The sequence below is a fragment of the Cyclopterus lumpus genome, chromosome 6 (assembly GCF_009769545.1).
Source record: "Cyclopterus lumpus isolate fCycLum1 chromosome 6, fCycLum1.pri, whole genome shotgun sequence".
Classification (NCBI taxonomy): Eukaryota; Metazoa; Chordata; class Actinopteri; order Perciformes; family Cyclopteridae; genus Cyclopterus; species Cyclopterus lumpus.
The window spans coordinates 6,515,080-6,538,086 of record NC_046971.1 but is presented as its reverse complement, the minus strand read 5'-3'; the positions used below and the strand labels follow the sequence as shown (position 1 = coordinate 6,538,086).

The 23,007-nt window shown below is 42.8% G+C and overlaps 1 protein-coding gene across 2 annotated transcripts; it reads left to right on the top strand.

The window, feature by feature from the left end:
• Positions 1-791: 791 nt before the first annotated feature.
• Positions 792-22,875, top strand: slc6a13 (solute carrier family 6 member 13). Of its 2 annotated transcripts, none has more exons than XM_034534814.1 (15): positions 792-894; positions 12,392-12,592; positions 13,256-13,390; positions 13,904-14,044; positions 14,783-14,864; positions 15,123-15,255; positions 15,622-15,756; positions 17,899-18,002; positions 18,249-18,373; positions 19,264-19,376; positions 19,585-19,722; positions 20,185-20,287; positions 20,665-20,765; positions 20,939-21,109; positions 21,635-22,875. In XM_034534814.1, the coding sequence occupies exons 2-15, from the start codon at positions 12,406-12,408 to the stop codon at positions 21,797-21,799; spliced, it is 1,833 nt and encodes a 610-aa protein (XP_034390705.1). In that variant the 5' UTR covers positions 792-894; positions 12,392-12,405; the 3' UTR covers positions 21,800-22,875. The 2 variants fall into 2 exon arrangements, with proteins under 2 accessions (XP_034390705.1, XP_034390704.1); XM_034534813.1 differs by lacking the exon at positions 792-894 and adding an exon at positions 1,308-1,727.
• Positions 22,876-23,007: the final 132 nt, after the last annotated feature.

The following is a 23,007-nucleotide window of genomic DNA, read 5'->3' as shown; positions in this document are numbered from 1 at the left end:
TGAACATCCAACAGGGTTGAGTGTCCAAAGAAAAAGGCGCTTAAACAGAGTACGCGGAAGCTTCATATAGGATTCCTCTTGTGAGGTCCTATTGGGTTAAAAGTCAAAAATGATGCAGACGGGGCATGGTTTATTCCAAGCGGTCTGGTAGGAGCACTGGGTATCTTCCACCCACACTGGCTCCTTCTTATCAGTGTTTGTGCATGTTGTTGGGGTGCAAGGGTGGGGGCATGGTCGGAGCTGGCATAATCCAGTTTGCAGGATGGGGTGCCCTTGATTAACGGCTGGGATGCCACTGTGTATCTTCCTCTCCTATGCCCTAGTTCTAGATAAGGGCAGTGTGTGTGCTGGGACCGGGCGCTCCCTTATTTTGTATTTTCCCACTGAGTTCGGCCTTGGGCTCTCGTAACTCGGCGCAAGCTTACGTGACCTTAACGCTAGGGTCAATGCTGTGTGTTGTTTAGGCTGAAGCAAGCTAATGTACAGGTTTACCTTAATGCTGTATTAAAATGCTCTATAAATCCCCCTTTCCACACCTGCTAGGTGTGGAACATTTTCTATGCATAGTTGGTCCCCCTTCTTATACCTGAGGGACGTCATAGGTGCAGTCTTCGTCGGTGCTTTCTACGGTCAACAGGGGGTAGTTTCCGGCCTCATAGGTAGGTGGAGGGGGCTTTTCTTTGGTCAAACCTAGTTCCTTAAGGGAGGGGCGTCTGTAAGCCTGTGGCTGGGCCGGAGCCCCTAACAGTCGTCTCGCTACCTTCTCCATTTTCCAAATCGGCCACGTCCCTCCTTACTTCAGCAAGGGAGCGTGTTGGTGGAGATGCTGGGGAACAATGTGTCAAGTGATGCCAGGGCGCTCCTGATTTGCCTCTGACCTGGACCGAGTGTGAGGTAACCTCCTTCACTTCGTACGGTCCAGTCCACCTGGGGTCATTCCACTTTCTCTTGTGAACCTTGACCCTTACCCAGTCACCTCTTTTCACGGTCTGGTCCTCTCCTTCCGTTGGCTCTTTCTCGAGAGTTTTCGCCACCTGGGTAGAGAGGGCTGAGACCAAAGATGTCAATTTTCTAGAGTTGTGCACGCCACACACTTTGCACTCTTCGCAGTACAATTTAACCATACTGTCTAGGTGGGGGTGTTGTTGTTGTTGGTGGGGAGGGCCGTGCTGTGGAGGGTGGTCGTTGGGACGGCGGGGGCTTCTGCAGTCCCTTGAGTAGTGGCCTGGTTTGCCACAGTTGTAGCAGCAGAACGTCCCTCCAGGGGCTCCTCCTCCTCCTCTACCTCTTCCTCCGCCTCCTCGTGGCTGCCATGGTTGTTGGTACTGCTGCTGTTGTGGGCCTTGGTGTAGCAACCAAGGCCCAACTAGTCGCTAACTACCCAGCTATCTTCGCTATTCATTACTTTTATCGTCTTTTTATCTCTGTCCGCCAGCAAACACTGCCATACCGTTCCGTAACTTATCTTATCTCCTGGGGAGTTGTCTGTATAAAATCAAAACTAGTAATCTGTACCGGTCTCCGTAGAGAATTGCTGCAGTTCTCGTGTACTATTTGCAATTGGTCAAATACGTACTATTTTGCTTTGGTTAGTGGTCTAATTCGCGGCTTGTTTTCATGCCTTGAGAGTACTGACTTCCTCGCATAACTCAATAGGCCGTGAACGATCGCTTACTTCACACTGGAGTATGCTTCAGCGACCAGAACGACCCGTAAAAGCCTCATAGGTAAGTGTGCAGTCTCAATTTACTTCCACAGTCCTTGAATTCTGATAGACCCAATCATTCCTGTGTACACACTATGACATGAACATTTTAACGGAACCACCAACTCTGCTGGTTATTTATTTGTTTTTTATTTTTAACATAAAACAATTTATTCTACGTATTCATACTTACACTCGGTACTTTCTCATCACATAATTTAGATTTTGCTGTATTAAAATGCTCTATAGTGTCTTTTCCTCAACAATGCTTTACTTTTGTGAGGAAAAGAACATGACTTTCCCAGAGGTATGTGGGCGGAGACTAAAGCAATCATCTCAGACTCAAGATCCAGACTGCTTAGTAGATCACTCATCTCTTTACTCTATTATTTTAACTTGCACAATAATGAACGAAATAAATAATGTAAGAACCACACCATAGTCAACACCTTAATCTTCTAAACACTTATCATGTCATTTATGAACAATCACAATCAAGCACGACGGAGCATGACATCTCCCTACTCTCTAGCCTGCTCAAGAGTGCAAGTGTTCCAACCTGTCACAGCAACATGCATCATCTAGAGAAATACACATGCATAGTTATTCAGATACAGATATTTAGGTCCTGATGGCCACATAAGGGAAACTTAAAATCAACCAAAGTCCTGGTAAGGTTAAAAAAAACACATCAGCAAACAGCAGAGATATAAAGATCCGGTAGTTATGTAAGTAAAACATATAAAAAAACAATTATTAGGGGAATATAAAGATTCCAGTTTTGGAGGATCTCGAAAAAAGAAGAAAAAAAGATCTATTTGGAGATGAGGTTAAGCATCTTCGCTGTAACTGGAAATGTGTATCGTAGGCCTATGAGTCCAGAGTCCTCAGACATTTTGTAAACACTGTCTGGCATTATTATCTTTTCTCGACCTTTATTGGCTTATCTGCCTTTGTTCTTATGTGATCCGTTATCCAAGGTTTGGGGGTTTCTGCTCGTTGTGTTTTTTCCATGTCTCATTCATGTTCTTTGTTTGTAGTTCCACTCTTGTGTCATGTGTCACGTTCTGTTTTACTTCCTGTCTCTTTCCCTGCATGCGTTTTATGAGTCAATGAGTTCCTCGTGCATTTATCAGCCTGTTTCTGTTTCAGTTTGTCATCTCTCTCCTCGTTTGAAGAAGTCCTGCCTGTTTAAAGGGGACACTTCATGCTCTTGGTCAGCTTCCTTCTTGTGTTTGGGGTTTCTACGAGAACATGTTTTAATGCATTAGTGTTAAAAAAACACATTATCTTTCTCATACTGTCTGACTAAAGCTGGTTTGGATTTGGCCTGCACTCAGAGGGATATTTACCGACATAGAACAACATGTTAAAACCTCTTAAGCTTTTGAGAACCACGTCATTTATTATTTTTAACCAATAAATATAAACGAGGGAACCTAAAACCGGATTTTAGGACTCATTACTGCAGCACTCTATACAAGAGTTGAACCGTCTTTGTCTATCGTTGAATACGATTTGCTTTTTCTGGTTTCGCACAATTGAAACTGAAGATGACGTTCACCTTTTTAAAAGCATGACATGGTTGAGCAAACAGCTGAGAACTGTCCGGTCCGGCTTTGGTTAACCCTGAGCTCTCTCGGGCTTGTTTGTTCAGAGTCTATACATTTGGTCACACTCTTAGATCATTGTGTACACACCTCTTAACTACTTTAACCATCATGGCCACTTTTCTTCCTTGGCGGTCTGTCAAAGAGACATTTTACAACCACAAAATGAAAGCATTCAGCAGCATATTACAAATGTGGCTATTTTGGTTAAATAGTGGCTTAATGTCTGTTCAGATCTCTTTAAAAAATCATCCATATGTTTAGTCGTGTAGGAAATGTTTTTTTAAGGATACCCCTTACTGCACAAGCCCCCCCCTCTTGAAAAACAATTAAGTAAATATTTGTATGTGCACAGTGGATCATTTGATTTCGCAGAAACCTAAAAGTGGGGTAAAGAGTGGCAGTGATCCATGTGAAGTGAACCAGGCGAAGTGAACCATGTGAAGTGATCCATGTGAAGTGAACCAGGTGAAGTGAATCAGGTGAAGTGAACCAGGTGAAGTGAATCAGGTGAAGTGATCCAGATGAAGTGAATCAGGTGAAGTGATCCAGATGAAGTGAATCAGGTGAAGTGATCCAGGTGAAGTTAATCAGGTGAAGTGATCCAGGTGAAGTGAACCAGGTGAAATGAATCAGGTGAAGTGATCCATGTGAAGTGAATCAGGTGAAGTGATCCAGATGAAGTGAATCAGGTGAAGTGATCCAGGTGAAGTGAATCAGGTGAAGTGATCCAGGTGAAGTGAATCAGGTGAAGTGATCCAGGTGAAGTGAATCAGGTGAAGTGATCCAGGTGAAGTGAACTAGGTGAAGTGAATCAGGTGAAGTGCACCAGGCGAAGTGATCGATGTGAAGTGAACCAGGCGAAGTGATCGATGTGAAGTGAACCAGGCGAAGTGATCCAGGCGAAGTGATCGATGGGAAGTGAACCAGGTGAAGTGAAGGCTAGTCGAGTTGAAATAGTGACTTTGTTGTTGTCAAATATATATATTTTAAATATAAATTAAAATCCTGTTCTGAATATATTTCTTTTGAAAATAAATTCTCTACATGTTTTAAAAGCAATTATTTGGTCATATAAAAAAAGCACAGTATTGACAAGAGTAACTTCTAGTTATATTAAATTCCTAAATATAACTCTCCCTATTTGAAGGCCATCGTAGTTCTTTTCGCGGTGGAAAGGAAGGAGTGAGAAAAGGAGTATTTAGTGGGTCACAATCTGCAACACACCACTAGATGCCACTAAATCCTACACACTGCACCTTTACGTTTATTTTTCCAGTCCAACTGAAATATCTCGTGCAGCTTAGACAAAGTTAGACAAATTAATTATCGTACATGCATCTGCTCAAACATTAATCGTTGACAAGCCTCCAAAATGTCCGCAGTGCTGTTGACTGCATTTCAATTATTAAGTAGACCTGAAACAGATTAAATTCCATTCGTTGGAGTTTGATCTGAAGAGACAGGATGGACGCAGCACAGTACAATCTGAGCAGTGACCTGTAGCCGTGCGGTCAGAGAACAGCAGGAAGCTGCAGAGAGAACGAAGAAACACAGATCATTAATGAGCCCCATTGTCATAATCTGCCCCGCTCCATGTTTTTCCTACGTTTCATTCATTTTACGTCTCGTGTTTGCCGTTTTATGGTGTCACACGATCACTTCTCCGTCCTCTCGTTTCAGATCACTTCATTTCCTGCCTTTGTGGGGTATTTGCACACCTGTCCCCGTTACGCATAGGCCCGAGGATCCGTACTCGATACCTTTTTAAAGTATCGACCGAAATAACCCAGTACCAAGTTGTATCAAAACTGCTCCAGTCAAACATGACCTTCTGAAGATTTAAAAACAAAAATGTTGTGTTTTGCTTGCAGCCAATCAACGCAAGTGTTCGTCTATTTAATGCAAAGTGTGCTCACACACTTGTGATGTAGTGCATGTACACTCCATGCTGAACAGTATATTGTTAGGGATGCTGCCACCCCATTGCAGTGATATTATCATGCATATGGAATTAGACTATTTGGGGGTGAATGGTTTCAACTTCATATGCAATCGAGAACTTTACTCGTGCAGGAAATTGCAAAGATGACTAGTGAAATGAAAACTTTTCTTTGAAGTTTTTAAAATATTTTTTGATTAAACAGGTTTTTCATACAACTGCCACAAAACTAAAAGTCAGACAGGCTGCTTCGTTTTCATAGGAAGCTAACGTGTCTGTGTCTTGAATTATAAGTTGACTTGAGGTGGTGGTGGGAGTTTACAAAAAATACCTCACCCTGAAAGATTTTAGACTGGAAAAGCAGAAGCACAACCATACCCCCCCCTCCCCCCCACCACCACCTCCATTAAGACCCTCTGGATCGTGACCTTCTAACAAATGCCTTGAACCGGGCCACTCTGGACCCCTGCGGTGGGAAAATGTTCTGAATGGGCTACTGGGTCTGTGGGGGGAATAAAGACTCTTTTCCGGGGGCTGAATTAAGGATGTGTTTTGGAGAAGGGGCTTCATGAAGGAAGAGAGATGTTTTAATTACAGTCAGAGAAGACCATTGAAATATTGTAAATAAGGTGCACACGTTATTTTAAATGTACAGGGTTTGCGGTCGATGCATTGCTTTACCTTTCAGAGGAGACATTCAGGTGAATATAGTAAAAAAATAACTAATATATGTCACCTGGGAAGTGCCCCAGGTGTTTTTTTCTAGAATGCAATGTTTAAATATGCAAATATGTGCTCATTTGCATATATTTCAAGATCAGAAACCAGTCGAGTTTGAGAAACCATTAGTCATTAAAGATCTATTAATTTTGCAAGAAATGTTAACTCATAATAATCACCAAGAAACCTCCCCAGTTAATAACTTACATGAAGACAAATACTTTTTAGATATGCAAATGAGGAATTATCTAATACTAACTTTTGGGTAAAAGAAGAAGAAATCCGCAGACGCAAATAGACAAAGTGAGGTAAAATAAACATCTCAATGTTTATTTGGGATGTTATGGAAGCAAAATGACCCCAAAAGCTGACATTGATCATTGCATTAGCAAGAAATGTTTTCGCCCCGTGTGGTTTCACCTTAATTCTTTTGCAAACCTGCCTCAAAAATATTTGATCTTTGCACATTATGCACACACGTGTGTCCGTGCCTGTGATATATGTAATCTGATGGGCTACCTAAATACAAGCGTGACCAGCCTCTCCCCCATGCTCTCTGGTTGCTCTTTGGACAGAAAGGCCCTGGGAGAATGTGTGTGTCAAAAGGTTACGCAATCAGCCCACCACACTGAGACAGCACAGACCTCTAGTGTGCTGTGGGGAGTGAGCGTGTGAGTGTGTGTGTGTTTGTGTGTGGGGTGTCTGAATGGAATTGGATAAAGGGGGGGGTCTTCAAAGAGGGGCAACTCAGAGGGGAAATCTCATCGCTGGCTGCTCCAAAGATTTCAGTTTGTCAGATCTTTGCCCATCCATGAATGTTATATAGTGAAACCTAAACCGGCAGCAGGCCCGCATTTGGTGGGCCACTCTCTTCTCGTACAACATTATGAAAGGTGAGTGCCTTCGGTTGTTGATCATGTGATTCAGAGATGGACAATGAGTAATGAAAGTATTGCTGTTTATGAGATACGATGGACATATTCATTGACATCTTCTACGTGTCTGTTGTTGCTTGGTGGCAGTAGAGCTCAGTGAAGGCTGTTGTTTCTAAATCAGATGTGTCTTTAATAGTTTTCGTTTGAGAAAAGAACCACGCATTGGTTTTGTCCAGCGCATGTTTTACGCAGCACACTTCCTTCAATGCTGAGATCATGCAGATCAAATGGGACATAATGTGTTGCTTGTATGGAAAGTAATTCATCCTCAGTACATAACTTAATGAGCAGCTGGTGGGGATGATGATGCCTATTCATGTGCCGGTATCAGTTCCGTGCTCCGGGACACCCCGCCGCGCGCTACTTTCTGTGTTCACGATTGTACCACTTTTTTGAAAGGTATTTATCATGTTTCCTCTTTCTAAATCTTCCTTAATTCCCTCTTAGTCTTTACACGGCTTTAGCGAGAGGCACAGTTGGTGTAAGCCCACATAGGGGAGCTCAAAGGTGGGGCGGCCTGTGGTCGATTGTGGTGGGCCGATCCGATGGCCCACGGCGGCCTGGGATTTCATTTTTTTTTTGTACCTGTCCAACCCTGAAAGTAAATGATCTGTCAGAGAACGTGGCTTCTGCAGAGCTTCATCATGTGAAATGTGGATATTGTTTTTGCCATCGAAAAATATCCGATTATACATCTATTTGAGACATGTGACTCATAAAGCCTTATTTCAAAAAAAGTCAAACTAATTTCCACAGTCATAGTGAACAAATATTTCTCATTTTTATTCATCATGTTACGTATTGCTTTTGCCATGTGTTATTTTGCACCAATCAAATGTATCGCTCCTAACTTCCACTAATCCAGTTATGCATTTTGCAAATATCCAACTTTGTTTAGAGGAGGAACCAATATTTCATATCCTCTGACTTTTATATATATAAGTTTAGCACCATACTAATGTCTGACTATCAGTGCACTCGTTGGTATTTTTCCACTATCACCGCAACAACAGTGTGGACTCTACTTATCTCAGTTGAGGTCGTTCACACTGGCTTTTGATTTGTATAAATTCGGAACAACAAAACTTTTCATGTTAACAAATCACAACAATTTCACGACTCCGATGTGAAAGGGGTCGCTCTTAGTGACGAACCCGCACCACCCGACTTTGCATTCTCCTGCAGCTCTGCATAATGTCTGAGCGTCTTTCAGCACATTGCTTTGGTTTTGCGGCCCTCGGTTGTCCTGAGATCACTCTCAATGCTCCCAACTACCTTCTATCCAGCCACAACAGAAAGTTGAACATTCAAAACATCTTATTTGGTGACGGAAAGGCACTGGTTGGGGTCAGGTAGAAACCTACAGATGTCTGATGAATTCATAAGGGGTTATTTTTGGCATCTTAATCCCTGGATGCCACAAGACTTACAATATCTTATTGAGTTGCATTATGAGCCGGGGGAGACTGCGGCTCGGTGGTTGAGCAGGGTCACTCAGAGGGTTGGCGGTTCGATCCCAGGCCGTGCCTTTGGTGTGTGAATGATTAGTTAGAGTTTTGATGGGCAGGTGGCACCTTGCATGGCAGCCCCTGTCATCTACATCAGTGTATGAATGGCTGAATGCTGACATGCAAGTCCATTTCTCAGTATGCGAAATGTAGGATCCATTGAGCTTGATAAACTAGAGACTAAAAGTCAGGATGTCTTGGTCTCTGCTGCTTTGATCTAGACCATTTTCTTAAAACAATATTTCTCCTTTCAGTCCCCTGGAAGTGTAATGCTAAACCACTGTAGTTACCCTTTAGAGCAATGTTCCAAATGTCCCGTGTCAACTTGATCGATGCTTAAAGAAGAACCCTTTACAGGTCTTGGGAGTAATACATGTACGATGTGTAGCCTATAAAGAGCTGTGTGTGGCTCCACCGGGCGGCAACCTCCGGGTCTCAAAGGTGAAGCCAAAGAGGAAGTGCCTTTAACATGTATTCTTTCTCAGAGCCAGCAGGGGGCGACTCCTCTGATTGCAAAACTAAGTTTGATGTCTATAGAAGTGTACGAGAAAATGACCCTATACTTCAATTAACAGTGATCGTTTTAGGGCGCATAAAAAATATCTTATTCAACGTTCGGTTGTACTTAGCTCCACCCTCTCGTGACACTTCTGGTCACAAGTCAATGGGTGACGTCCACTACTTGTACCCACGGTGAGATGTGCAAAGGGTGCTAAATTACCGTAAGTGTCATAACCTCTTTTGGAGCTAACAACTACAAGTTTAGAAATGAAACAAATAGTTAGTTAGTGGATGGCCAGTAGTCCGCTCCTCGTCTCTGGGTGAGGCTCAACACGGCTCGAGGCTGCTCGCAGGATAACACAAAAAAATTGGATTGTGAGCAATGTAGGCACCTATTTTTTTTTTTTATGACTATTTAGTTCTTTTTCCTCTTCATCTTTATACTATTTTTAAAACTGTCCATTGTGCGTCTGACAAGTTCAATGCCAAACCGGCGGAGTAGCCTTCTGTTACAAACACAAAACACGAGGACTCAGTCGCCAGTAAGTGAGCCACACATTCATCCAGTCCCTCAATGGGTCAGTCTGTCAGTCACTCGCTCAGTCAGTCACTCGCTCAGTCAGTCCCACAGCTTTTCAGAGCGAAGGGAAGTTTCCTGGGATAAAGCTCCACTGTGGCTCGGCGAGGTAATTCACGGTTCTTGGCATATTTTCTCACCACAGTGTGCCTCTTCTCTCACATTCTATAAGCATGTGTGTATAATAACCTATTTCAACCTGACTAAGCGACTATAAATAAGGCCCATATTTAGTCTATCTACCCCCCCCCCCCCCCCACCCCTCTATTAAAAGTCCTGTGTTCAAAGTGAGATATTTGGCTCGCGCGTTTCGCTTCCCAGCAATCCACAAAGAAAGTGTGAAAAAGTGAGGTAAACTGTGATCTGGCTGCAAAGCCAGTGAGGATTCTCATTTGCCAGCGCGGAGCCGTGGGGGCTCCTTTGGCTTTTGTTGCACCGAGCCTTCATTCCCACCAAGTACCTTCTGAAAACAAGGGGCTCTATTTTTACCTCAGGCCACAATTTGGCACCATCGCTGGAGATGTTGGCTCCTGAAACGGGGTCCGGCCTCCAACCCCATGCGCACACACACACACACACACACACACACACACACACACACACAGAGTCACAGTTGTGCTTCCACCTCTGCCCTTTTTTTTTTTTTTTTGTTGCCAGTGGGAGCTCATTCCACGAAAGGTGTCTTCACACAGGGCTTCTGGCTAAAAAGTGATTTCCATCCCCTTTTATGTTTTTTGTTGTTGTTTTTTTTCCCGAAAACTCCCGTGAGACCGGGCCACACAACATGTCACACGTGTTTTTCTTTGTGTGGCTGTGGGAAAAGACACATGAAGGGAAGGAGACATGTATTCTTGTCAGTGAATTAGCTTGAGCATGTCTCCTGCAGACTGATGACCGGCCTGTCTGAATTTGGACTGCAACAGCGATCGTGATGAAGCTTGAAAGAGAGGGAGAGGGAGAGAGGGAGAGAGAGAGAGAGAGAGGGAAGAGGGTGACAGAGGGGCTGGTGAGGGGCCTGTTAATGCAACTTGACAGGAGTGAGCACAGTCAGTGAGTTGTCTGTTTCCTCCACAGAGAGGGATTCTTTCAGCGGCACTGGCCCCCTAAACAGGGTCTGGCAAAGGGCTTGACTAACTTCTAGCGTGGTCACGTAACATCAAGCCATTACTGACCTCATCCAACACAGGAAGAGTAGTGACATACGTTATGTAGTAGCTCAGGTTAACAAAAAACAGGCATATTTGGCTCATCACATGCACGGTGGGAATTCTCCTTGAGAATTCGCCAAGGTCCTGTAATTCCTTCTTCTCCCTCCAAGCACACTTAATCTTCTTAAGATCCCCTTTACACTGCGAAGGCCCTTCAGGACTACTGAGAGCAATATTTAAGTTGGTTCTGTTTTGCACTGGGAGCCAATGAGGTGATTGAAGCACTGGAGTAATACGTTTGGCTTTGAGGGTGCACATTAAGACTCTCTGCAGCATTTTGAAATTTGCCGGCCCTTTTTTTTTTTAATGGTTGCAATTATAGGCCCTACTGGAGCAAATTGTGCTAATTTGAAGTTAAAGTCGAGAAACATAAACACCTGTCATAGAAATGTGTTTCCATAAGCCATTTTCATCCAGATTTGTTTAGTTTGAGGCAGGGATTCAGTTGAATCACGTTGCGACGGTATACTTGTCAAGATTAGTGATTCGGTAATAAAGAGTTTAGACTTTGAGCCTAATTGAGTTTGACCCTAATGATGGACCATCTTATATTGCCACAGGGATGAGAATATGAGACTAATGGCTGCTGAGAATGGGAAGAATGGAGATGACAGAGGCGGAGCTGATAACCAGGGGGAAGCACGGAGAGCAGGGAGACAGGCGGACAGTGAACCTGAGGCACAGTGGGGAAAACAACAAGTTAAAACACGATTTAAACGATACCGAATATGGCCTTTCATGTGCATACGACTGGTGTAGAGACAACAGCCTGGAGAGCCTGAAGAGCCCGGAGGGTGCAGAGAGCGCTGATGAGAAGCCGGTGTGGGGAGTGTGATGAAACCATGCACGACGAGAAAAGGGAAAACCATGCCGCGTAGCAAATTGCATACTTATTATTGATGCTTTTTAGTGCACGCTGCAGCTGCTCGTGCAAAGTACAAACTGTTGCATGGATTATGTATTCAATATGGAGATACTACTTTTCCCTCGTATGCTGGCTTGCATACTGCGAATTGCTACCTGTAGGACATCCTGGTATTTCTGTCATACTGCATTTGCCACATTATGCTTTGAGACATAGCACATCTTTTTCTGGTAAACAGGAGGAAGGAAATACTATGGAAAATAAATATGCCGTAACAGTTTCCTTACATTTTGCCATGATACAATTCTCTGTTCGACATCATACAGAGGTCAGAACTCTCTCTCCAAACTCATCCGAGACTGCACTGATCTTTCCTCATTCAAATCGCAAATCAAAACCCACCTGTTCAGAACTGCTTTTAATGTGTGAATGTTTGTTTTTTTGTTTTTGTTTTCTTATCAGGGTCCGAGCGACTCAAAGTCCCTATTTATTTGTTTTACCTGTATTTTAGCTATTCTTATTTATTTATTTTTAGCTTTTAGGATGTTTTAATTATGTGAAGTGTCTTTGAGTATTGTGAAAAGCGCTATATAAATTAAATGCATTATTATTATTATTATTATTATTATCATCACCGGTGATTTCATTTGTTTCTTTGCTTTTCAGACAAAGAAGAGACTGGTTGAAGTGAACTAGTTCAAACTGAGCTGTAGAACAAAGCAATCAGATACAGCTCCTCAGGATGTATATGAAATGATGTCTTTTGTCTTTGGTCCCATTTCTTCTGGGTCATTTGTGGTTATTTCTCGTCCTCTAACAGGGGAAACGGAGAACATGTCCAAAACGGAGCCCTCCAATGGGCACAGCAGGCCCCTGGACATCGTGCCCAGCAAAGACGAGAAGATGACAGAGCGGGGTCAGTGGGGCAACAAGATCGAGTTTGTGCTGTCAGTGGCTGGAGAAATTATTGGCCTGGGAAATGTCTGGCGTTTCCCCTACCTGTGTTATAAGAACGGAGGAGGTGAGTGATGGAATTCATTATCTCTGGCATGCATATATTCTTTACTGTTTTGATTTACTCTGTCTATTATTTATATTACTTGTTTTTGTTATTTTTTACTATGCCTCTTGCACGTTGCTGCTGTAATCCTGTATATCTTCCCCACTGCGGGACTATTAAAAGGAATATCTTCTACTATCTTCCACACAAAAGCTATTATAGTCATCGGGGTTATCCCACCACAGAAACACAAGGCCTCTAGAAAATCCTGTTTCCTAAATTGCTTTTTTGGAATTGGTTTAGCATGGAGAAAATACACAGCGTTCATATGTAATCCATTCCAAGGAGATCCATTGATCGAAGAGCGGTCATGGTTCACTGGAAATAGGAAAAGGAGCAACGGTAATTGTGGTTGCCAGTTAGCTGATGTCTGAGAGATCAGTGAAAAAGAAAGAAAAAAATGGTAAACAATCTTGTATATTTAATGTCCCATAGGAAGTAGGATTGTTTGATTCTCTTGGCAACTAGATGGACAATTTCTGATTTATCCTACCAGCATAATATCTGCATGCTAGAATGCTTTTAAATCCCAACAATGTGCAGCGGCCTCTGCTACCCGATACGTTGCTTGGGAGCACAGTGATGGATGGGTCGACTGTTCCTTTCATCTGTGTGCTCCAACAGGCGCCTTCTTCATACCGTACCTCATCTTCCTGTTTGCTTGTGGCATCCCGGTCTTCTTCCTGGAGACGTCTCTGGGTCAGTTCACCAGTGAGGGAGGCGTCACCTGCTGGAGGAAAATTTGCCCCTTGTTTGAAGGTAATCCAACTATTTTATATAGATATTTGACCTTACGTGCACTCGCACAGTACGTGTGTGACTTTGTGTGCGTCCGTGTCTGCAACCAGTGGGATGGGAATGAATGGAAACGTTAAGGCTGGCAAGCAACCGAGACGGGCTAATGTTCCTTTTTTTAAATTTATTTCTGCCTTCACATTAGTCCGCGATCAGCCATAATCATAACCCACACAGAACGACAGTCGGCGAAGACTCGATTCAGGAACGAAGAGTTTGACCCCAAAAAATGGTGCCCGGTACAATTTAAGCTGCATCTAACTTACCGTAGACTCTGATGCAGTCGTGTAAAAAAGGCAGCCGCGGTGAGCTGAAGATGGCTGCCGTCAAACTGTTTCGCAGGTCAAACATGTGCCTATGTCTCTAGTAAATGGATCTGTCTGGCAGTTCATGTCACTGATTCAAAATCATTTGAGATAAACTGTAAAAACATTTACACTTCAGTCATAAACTCGCTGTTGTTTTGTTTTGTTCCAGGAGTGGGTTATGCCACCCAGGTTATCGCTGGCCTGCTTAACATCTACTACATCGTTGTGTTAGCCTGGGCCCTCTTCTATCTGTCCAACTGCTTCACCTGGGATCTGCCCTGGGCCTCCTGCAACAACACCTGGAACACAGGTGAGCCACGGGACCATATGCACACCAAAAAATTAAAATGTGTGCTTCTGCCAGACATCGAATACTCTTGAGCGTGATCGTTAATCAGGTGTGGCCAGGTCTCCATCAGGTCTTGTGGAGATCTGAATAAAACATTGTAACGTGGAAGGCAACAGGAGTCGGTCCAACACATCTGGCTGTAGACTCAAATATATCATCTCCTCATTTCCTGTCCAAAATGTCAAGTTCGTAATGACGCATCATTATGAAGTTGACATTTTTGGGGTTTTGACAGAAATGTCCAGACAACTATTGGATGAATTACTGTGACGTTTAATTCCTCCTTAGGATAAAAATGTACTCACTATCATCAGGTTAAAAGTTGAATTTGTCCAATACTTTCCTGGTTTACGATGAAATACCGTAAAACCAAACGACTCCCATTAACTCCAGCTGAACTTTGCGCGGTGCTAATGAGGACACGTTAGCATATTGACACCCCACACGTTTGCATGTTTGCATTAAACAAACTCGACTTTTAGTGTTCAAACAATTAACAATATATATATATATTTCTCCCCCCCCCTTTTCATTGATTTCTAGTTGCATTTTATCTGCAGGGAGTGAATGTCCCGTTTCACTCCTCCGCCTCAGTGGTGGCATTGTTTCACTTGCCTGTGTGTAACTTGGAAACCTCGGAGAAAGCTCGGATTTTCTTCACAGGATTTGAATGTCTTTCTGTCTTTTCTTTCATTCAAGATTCTTGTATGGAATTTCAGAGGGGGAATAGCTCCATCAATCACCATGAGAACACCACCTCTCCTGTCATTGAGTTCTGGGAGTAAGTGCCTTTTTTGTTTGGCCCTGTCCTCAAACGGCCTTATAGGTGCCAACAAGCTCACCGAATATTCAACTTGAGTCTTGTTTTCCATCCTGTTGTGTGTATGCCTGTCACATCGGATACAACTTTTGCTACTGCTTCTTGAACTTCATAGTTTTTCTACAAGCCCTTTTTGAATTTCTCATCGACCCGATAGCTTCCTTCATTCTAACTGCAGGTAAAACATATTTCTAAGGTTTGTCTTATTTGTCGCCCCAGGCGAAGGGTCCTGAGAATTTCCTCAGGTATTGATCACATTGGCACTCTGAACGGGGACCTGGTTATCTGTCTGGCCGTTGCGTGGGTCATTTGCTACTTCTGCATCTGGAAGGGCGTCAAGTCGACTGGCAAGGTGAACCCACACACACACACACACACACACATACACACTCACAACAGACAAATATGCACTAAACAGTAGGAAAAAAAACACTTTTTGGCTCTGATTTCCTTCGATATGCGCTCGCTGTGCGGTTAGGCCTTTTCCAAAAACACTCGCATGAATTGTTTACACGTTGTTTACAGTAGCAGAAGGACTACAACATGCATGAACTGGGCAGCAAGCGCAAAGAAAAGTGTTCTAGAGCACCAAACATACACACATACGTTGTGCAGAGCCCTTCAAGACATGACATTTGACATTTTAGCCGTCAACGAGGTCTCATTGCTCGACGTTTGTTTACGAGTCGCTGCTCTTTTTGCCCCCCCCCCCCCGCAGGTGGTTTACTTCACAGCCACCTTCCCTTACATTATGCTGGTGGTGCTGCTGATCCGAGGGGTCACGCTGCCAGGGGCCTCCACTGGAATCCACTTCTACCTCTACCCCGACCTGGATCGCCTGTCTGACCCGCAGGTATGCACTCGCTTTCAGACGTCGGCGTTCACAGAAACCATCAATTCCGCACGTATGCGGATACAACTGTGAAAGACGTCTACCAGCATGTTAATATTGTGAATTATTCGTATTAATATTAAAACCGGTACTGGCGTTTGCTCTAGAGAATAATTACGCACGCGCTGATGTGATAATACAGGTATTTTCAATCGGGGGTAGGTGCTATGAATTTTAATTATCGCGATTGGTTGCGCACGAGTTTGGCAGTTTGGGCATTCAAAAGCTTTTTTATTGATAACGTATTTCCCAGCATTTGAGCTGGTATTTATTTGCTTGAAAGATTTGTTCACATCTTATTTAAAATGTGAAAAGTTAGAAATGTCAATAAATGGGTTGGAAGCAAATCCTCTCATCATTGGTACATTCAGCATCCGTCCACCGGGACGACGTCTGAGGCGACTGCATCACATTACTTCCTGCTTTTTGCCTCTTCTTCCAACACGGATTTAAGAGACATTCTGTGCTCATTTTGTATTTGAGGTCTCTACTAGAACGTGTTTACATGCTTTAGTGTTCATAAAAGACTCTTTATTTTTCTCACACCTTCTGCCTGAAACGTTTAATCGCATTTCAATGGGATTGTGTTGCGAGGCGACAGCTTGTTTACTTCCTGCCGGCTGTTGCTATTCACATACACCGCAACCCGAAATAAACTGGGTCGCATTTGCAGTGGTTTACGTTTTAAAATAGGTTTTTAAAAAAAAAAACTATGTAGGGTCAAGGGTCATTTATATATATGTTTTTTTTAAATGTTTTTTGTGACATCACACCCGTACGGAAATCCTGACAAGCCTCGTTTTAAAAGGCACCGATTCTGAATACGTATGAGTATGTGTATTTCCCCAAAGATTGAACATTTTTATGGTTTCACGCTATTTTATATATCACGAAGAAATCCTTTATAATAATATTTTTTTCCTGATCCGATGTGAGGTCCTGGGACAGGGATGTCGTAAATTCGATTGTAAAAGGCAAAATTTGTAATTTGTCATTTTGGGCAATGCAAAAATAAACTGAACTGAACTGAATTGAATTGAATTGAATACAAAAAAAAAAAAGACTTGCATCTCACTTTTTACTATAAGAATAGTTGTAGCAGAATGTCAAGGACGTACCCACTGCTGAAGGAAAGAGAGTGAGTTGAGAATGATGCAGGCAGGGACTCTACCATTTCTTCTTTCCTTCCCGTTAGATTGCAACCAGTGTGAAAACCCTACGAAAAAAAAAAAAAAAAAAAGGGGGCCCTCTTTAATCCCTCTCAGGGTTCTGGGGATGAATACGAGCCCAGTGAGTGCAGAGCGAGACAAACCGGGCCGGTGGAATCAGTGCCTTGGGAACACCTGCCTTTGTGCGATGTTGTGTCCAGAGCTTGTGTTGTTGGTTTGATCCCCAGTCAATCAGATCTCCAGCGCTGGCTGCCAGCTATCTGAAAACATGCCCCAGTGCTCTGGAAGCACTTTAACCAGAATGGCGAGCATAAAGACGGACCTCATTTGAATTTTGAAGTGCAGAGTGAGTGCACAAAGAGAGGGTGGAAAAGTGCTGCACTTTTATGCCTCCGGGAGACAGGGGTGCATAAATAGGCTTCGGCCGAGTGGGTGATGTCAGGGTGGAGGAGTTTCTGGGATTTAATAGATGTCAAAGGGTGTTAGATTGTTTAAAAAAAGAGATCAGATGCCGTACGCGGAGATAACTGTCGTGTTGAGTCCATGTGGAGGCTGTGTGAGAAGGGGGCCGTCTCTGATGTAGTATTATTTTTGCGCTTCGTACCTTTTTTCTTATATTGCTGATGGTGAGATACATGAAACATCATCAGCGCAATTTGAACCAACAGCAGACGCAGACATTTCTCATGTGTGTGGGTTTCAAAATATGTTTCCACACTGCAGAGTGAACCGGGTCGCCTGGGAGTGATATGGAAAAATATACAATGTGGTAACTGGTCATACTTTGTGTTTGTTGACGGCTCCGTTTGAACTTATTCTGCATGTGACAGCCGATGCAGCTCAGTTATACATATACATATATATATATATATATATATATATATATATATATATATATATAGATATGCAATGATGGGTCCTATTATGTCCAAAGGTATGGATGGATGCTGGAACTCAGATCTTCTTCTCCTACGCCATCTGCCTGGGTTGCCTCACCGCCCTGGGAAGCTACAACAAATACAACAACAACTGCTACAGGTGAGGCCTGACACGATGATGCGCTGACGGTCAAGTGCACAACAGTCTGTCTTGAATTACAGTGAAATGCAACCTGCTGTTCAAAAGTCACGCGTCCACAATTGTTGACATTTTATCTTTTATGCAACAGGAATCAAATCTCAAGTCCACGTTTCTCAACACACACACACACACACACACACAGTTCCTAATCCTCACGTCCCCTGTGGGGGTTTCTTCTTCTTCTTCTTCTTCTTCTTCTTCTAGGGATTGCCTGTCCCTGTGTTTCCTGAACAGTGGTACCAGTTTTATTGCAGGATTTGCCATCTTCTCCATCCTGGGCTTCATGTCCAACGAGCAGAACGTGCCCATCTCAGAAGTGGCTGAATCTGGTTGGTTTTCCTTATTATATATTTTTTTTAATGTACTTTATTGTGTCAATAAGTGTCATTGATACACTCCTTTCCCTTCTTCCATTTTTTAAAAATCTTTAACCTACAGATAACACTGTGTATACATAAACACACAGACGGAGGCAAACAAACACCCCAAAAAAACAGAATATTCTTCACGTTTTTTATATATAAGTAGGCATTCTAGTGTTGCTGCAACAGTTTTAATGTATATTACTGAAGACGTCTTCACAGAACATGATGCTTTTAATATGTCGTTGAGATGTACGTTAAGCTTTGTTAGTCAACGTATTTAATTTAATTAACTTTAAGAAAGACCATCTTTTTTCCTCAACCAGTTCTCTTCCTTACTGATTTGATGAATTCTGAATTTGTCCTCCACTCCAAGTGTTCCACCCTCTTGTTGTGTGCTCGAGTGCTTTTATTCTCAGGATCAAAAAAATATAATATTGCTCCTTTTTGTATGATTTTGGGATGCGTTTCCAGGAGTGTAGCATCTTTTTTTTTTTTGTAACCCTTCTTTCCCGAATATCAGTTATAGTGCATCTCTTATGAATATCTATTATGTTGTGGAGTATGGGCGCATTTATTTTACACATAAAGAAATATGTTCTGTTTTTAACAGCGTTGTTAGATATGATATCCTTAAGGAGACATCTTCTTTTATTTACTGCTGATTTACTCTTGTTGAATTATCTTTGAAAGACTTTAATATGAATCGGATGTACCGTATATGCAAAGCTCCCGCTTGAATTTATTGATTTATCTCTGCCTCTCAATGGCCTCTATGGTTTTAAATTAGGATACTGATAATAATGCACGTGAGCGATCAACAAGCGTGACTCAGATTTAAATTGTGTCCGTCTCAGGTCCGGGTTTGGCCTTCATAGCCTATCCTCGTGCTGTGTCCATGATGCCGTTCTCCCCTCTGTGGGCCTGCTGCTTCTTCATCATGATTGTCTTTCTGGGGCTGGACAGTCAAGTGAGACCAACATATGCACCACACACACACACACACACACACACACAAAAGACAATAGAGCGGATTCGTGCACAGATCTGCTTCAAATCTTTAATTTGCTTGGTCGTTTTTTTTTTTTGGGGGGGGGGTATAGCTCGGCAGCACACATGTACTCACGTGCAGAGAATCCGTGCACTGGTGTATACACATGTTGTCTTTCTTTGATCAGTTTGTGTGCGTGGAGAGCCTGGTGACAGCCATGGTGGACATGTATCCCTCCACCTTCCGACGCAAACACCGCAGGGAGCTCTTCATCCTGGCCGTGGCTGTGGTGTCCTTCCTCTTGGGGCTCATCATGCTGACAGAGGTCGGTCTCGGTGACCTCGCGTCGCAATGTTTTTTTTTTACAGAATAAGAGTGCAGAATACGCAAAAGGAGGGTATCCAAGCCCTCTGAAACCATCTTTGACATCATTTTGAACTCGTATTTAAGATGCTTAACAATCAGCTGTAGGAATATGAAGAGAGAGAGATAGGGTGGCTTGTTGCAGGCCTTTTTGTGTCTCACGTCTAAAATGAAGACTTTCTTGTCTTTTTATATTTGAATCATGCTAAACTCATTTTAAAGTCTACCTACAGCGTCTTGTTAACGTTCCTGTGCAGCCAATTCTTTCCTTATGGGTTGTTTGAATATAGCCCTCTTAATTTCCATATAACATTCTGCAGAAGTATACAACATTGGATCAGAGTTTTTGTCCTCATAATTTGACAGCGTGGAGGTTTTCTTGTTGCCTGTTTACGGGTTTACAACGCCATGTCTGTCTCCACAGGGCGGCATGTACGTCTTCCAGCTCTTTGACTACTACGCAGCCAGTGGGATGTGCCTGCTCTTCGTGGCTGTTTTTGAGACCGTTTGCATCGCTTGGATTTATGGTGAGTTGTGTTCGGCAGGCTATTTGGGAAGGCATAAAGGGGGTATTTAGGAGACAAAGGCTTTATTCTCACAAGGCACTATTCATCCCAGTGCACACTGCCCTCTGCATTCAGCCAATCGCAAAGAATTAACACATTCCAGCCAAAGAGGGTTTCCGAGTGTTGTTTCGGTCAGTTGGTTTATTTGGAGAATGAAGTCAATAATAGGAATATTTATTAACATTTAAATTAACCAGCTTATTGTATGAAAAGCAAATCTCTACTTTTTTTGTGAATCATGGCCGGGTATTACCGTTTTCTTTTGTCACACAAATGATTGTTCAATATTGATGTGATGTTTCCGCCACATTTTCCCCCTCGTCCCTCCCTGATGACAGGTGCCGACCGTTTCTATGACAACATAGAGGACATGATTGGTTATCGCCCCAGCCCCGTCATCAAGTACTGCTGGATGTACTTCACCCCTGCAACATGCATGGTGGGTCCTCACGTTCACGCACGCTTTTTCCCACACAATACTCTCCTGAAACAAGAGCAGCCTCTGCTGGCCAACGGTGGTAATGCAATGAAGTTTAAGGTTCAGGGGTTTCATCCGCTTTTGAAGTATCCAATCCATACAGAATCACGAATCATATCTTGTCTTGTTTTCAGGGAACGTTTGCGTTTGCCTTGATCAAGTACTCGCCTCTGAAGTACAACAATGAATACGTGTACCCATGGTGGGGCAATGGGATAGGCTGGATCCTGGCCCTGTCCTCCATGATGTGCATTCCTGTCTGGATAGCAGTGAAACTGTACTACACCCCGGGAACATTGAAAGAGGTAAGTTTCACCTAAAAAAAAAAATAATTAAAAAAAGATAGCAGTTCACAGGATGACAGAAACTTGGGAAATGAATTGTGTTAAAGCTCATTGCTTCCAGCAGGTAGCTGTTTAGTAGCTCGAGATGCCAGATGTTTCCCTCAGGAGTCGGTTCACCATAACAACCTCATACGGCCATGCTGTGCCGATATTGTGTTTAGAGCACACGAAGGGTTGAAAAAGTTATGTATTGTTTGCAGTTATCTTAGATTGGTAAAAAAATAATAATCATAAAGGGGCATTATTGTGATCTAGTGGGGAATGTGTTGTATAACCCGCAATGTTTTCAGTTTTTTTTCTGCTACCATGTGTTGCATTACTGATCTTGAATAATCTTTTTTTCCGATGATGTCACAGATTACGGTCTTGATTTAGATGACTCCTGAAACATCTGTGGTTCGCACAATAGTCTGAGACGATGCATCAGTGACATACCGGGGCACGTTTTCCTCCATTAAAATTACATAATTTCTTTTCGTCTCCCAGCGCCTCGTTTTCTTGACCACTCCTTCCACCGAGTTGCCGAAGACGAAGAAGGAGCAGGAGAAGCTGCTGGCCGTCTTCGCGGCCGACGGCGACAGCCTCCGCCAGAAGTCCCCGCCCACGAAGGACGGCTACTTCCCCGTCGACGAAAAGGAGTCTCACTGCTAGAGAACTCGAGGGTTGGAATCAGAGCCTCAGGGGTCTAAAGGTCACTCCTCAGCTTTCACACTCTGTCCAGGCCCCCCCATCCCAACTCTCTCTCCGCAATACCTCACCAGACAAGGTGGCGAGAACGGGGCACGGTGCCGACTTTAAGAGTCGCCCACGACCCCGTCGCCGCTTCTCTGCTGCTTTCTGAGCTTTCTCTTCGGTACACTGCCTTCAGTGTGACGGCGTCAGGATCTCGTTACTTAGAGAGTCACACCAGTTGGTTACCACCATCTCATTTTGCCAGTGGCAGGGTCTCACATACACTTGAAGAAAAAATAAAAATAAAAATGTGGCCATTGTTGTAACACAGTGGCTAAGAATTTACTTTTGATCGTGTCTGCTTTCTAAGGAAGCATTTTTTTCTTTTCTTTCTTCTCTCTCTCTTTTATGGACATCTCTAATGTTCAGTTAGGTTGACATGACATTCCAGTTACTTGTTAAAGTGTAATTCCATCAATCGATCCAAGTTATCATCTCAGGATGTAAGATTTTCTAATGAAAACAAATCCTACAAAACCAGACTAATAAATCAATGCTTCACAATTCAATAATTGATTTTTAAATGTATATGTAGCTGAACTGACCACAACTCAATGAAGCTTTGTTCTTCTTGGGTTTTTTTGTGGGGGGGGGTTACAGATTAATGTTATAATGCTCATTTATTCAATGTGTTTATTTCTTTTGCTGAACATTGCAGAGTTACATGAATATGTCTTGTGCTTTTTTTCTTTTCTTTTTTGTTCGGAATATTGACATGATTTTAATTTAGTCTGTTTTGCCTTATCTCTAATGTATTGAATTGTATGGAATTAAAATGTAAAGTGCCTGAAGGGGACAGTTGTGCCATTTAGATAATATGAGCAGGGCAGGCTGGTTGATCTCTCTTTCTGCTTTATAATAATGAACTTCAGCATGGGTTTCTTTAGATGTGTGAATGTGTATATGGGCCTTTATTGCTGATAGGGAATACTTGTACAACGTTAACTTTTTTATGCTAAAATTATTTTTTATGGCTGAATAAAAAATACATATTGTTTACGAGTTATGTGTATACTTTTGGGACATTAAACACTAATGTAAAATATATATTTTTTTTAATCTTTTTTGGCAGTCGCAATGTAATTTGCACATACTCGTCTTCTGTATCTTCGAGCCTTAATTTCCTT

Excerpts from the sequence above, each read along its gene's own strand:
- slc6a13 (XM_034534814.1), top strand. The coding sequence starts at position 12,406 with ATGTCCAAAACGGAGCCCTCCAATGGGCACAGCAGGCCCCTGGACATC. Across the intron at positions 13,391-13,903 it reads AATTTGCCCCTTGTTTGAAG|GAGTGGGTTATGCCACCCAG; the intron begins GTAATCCAACTA and ends GTTTTGTTCCAG. Across the intron at positions 19,377-19,584 it reads TTCTGGGGCTGGACAGTCAA|TTTGTGTGCGTGGAGAGCCT; the intron begins GTGAGACCAACA and ends TTCTTTGATCAG.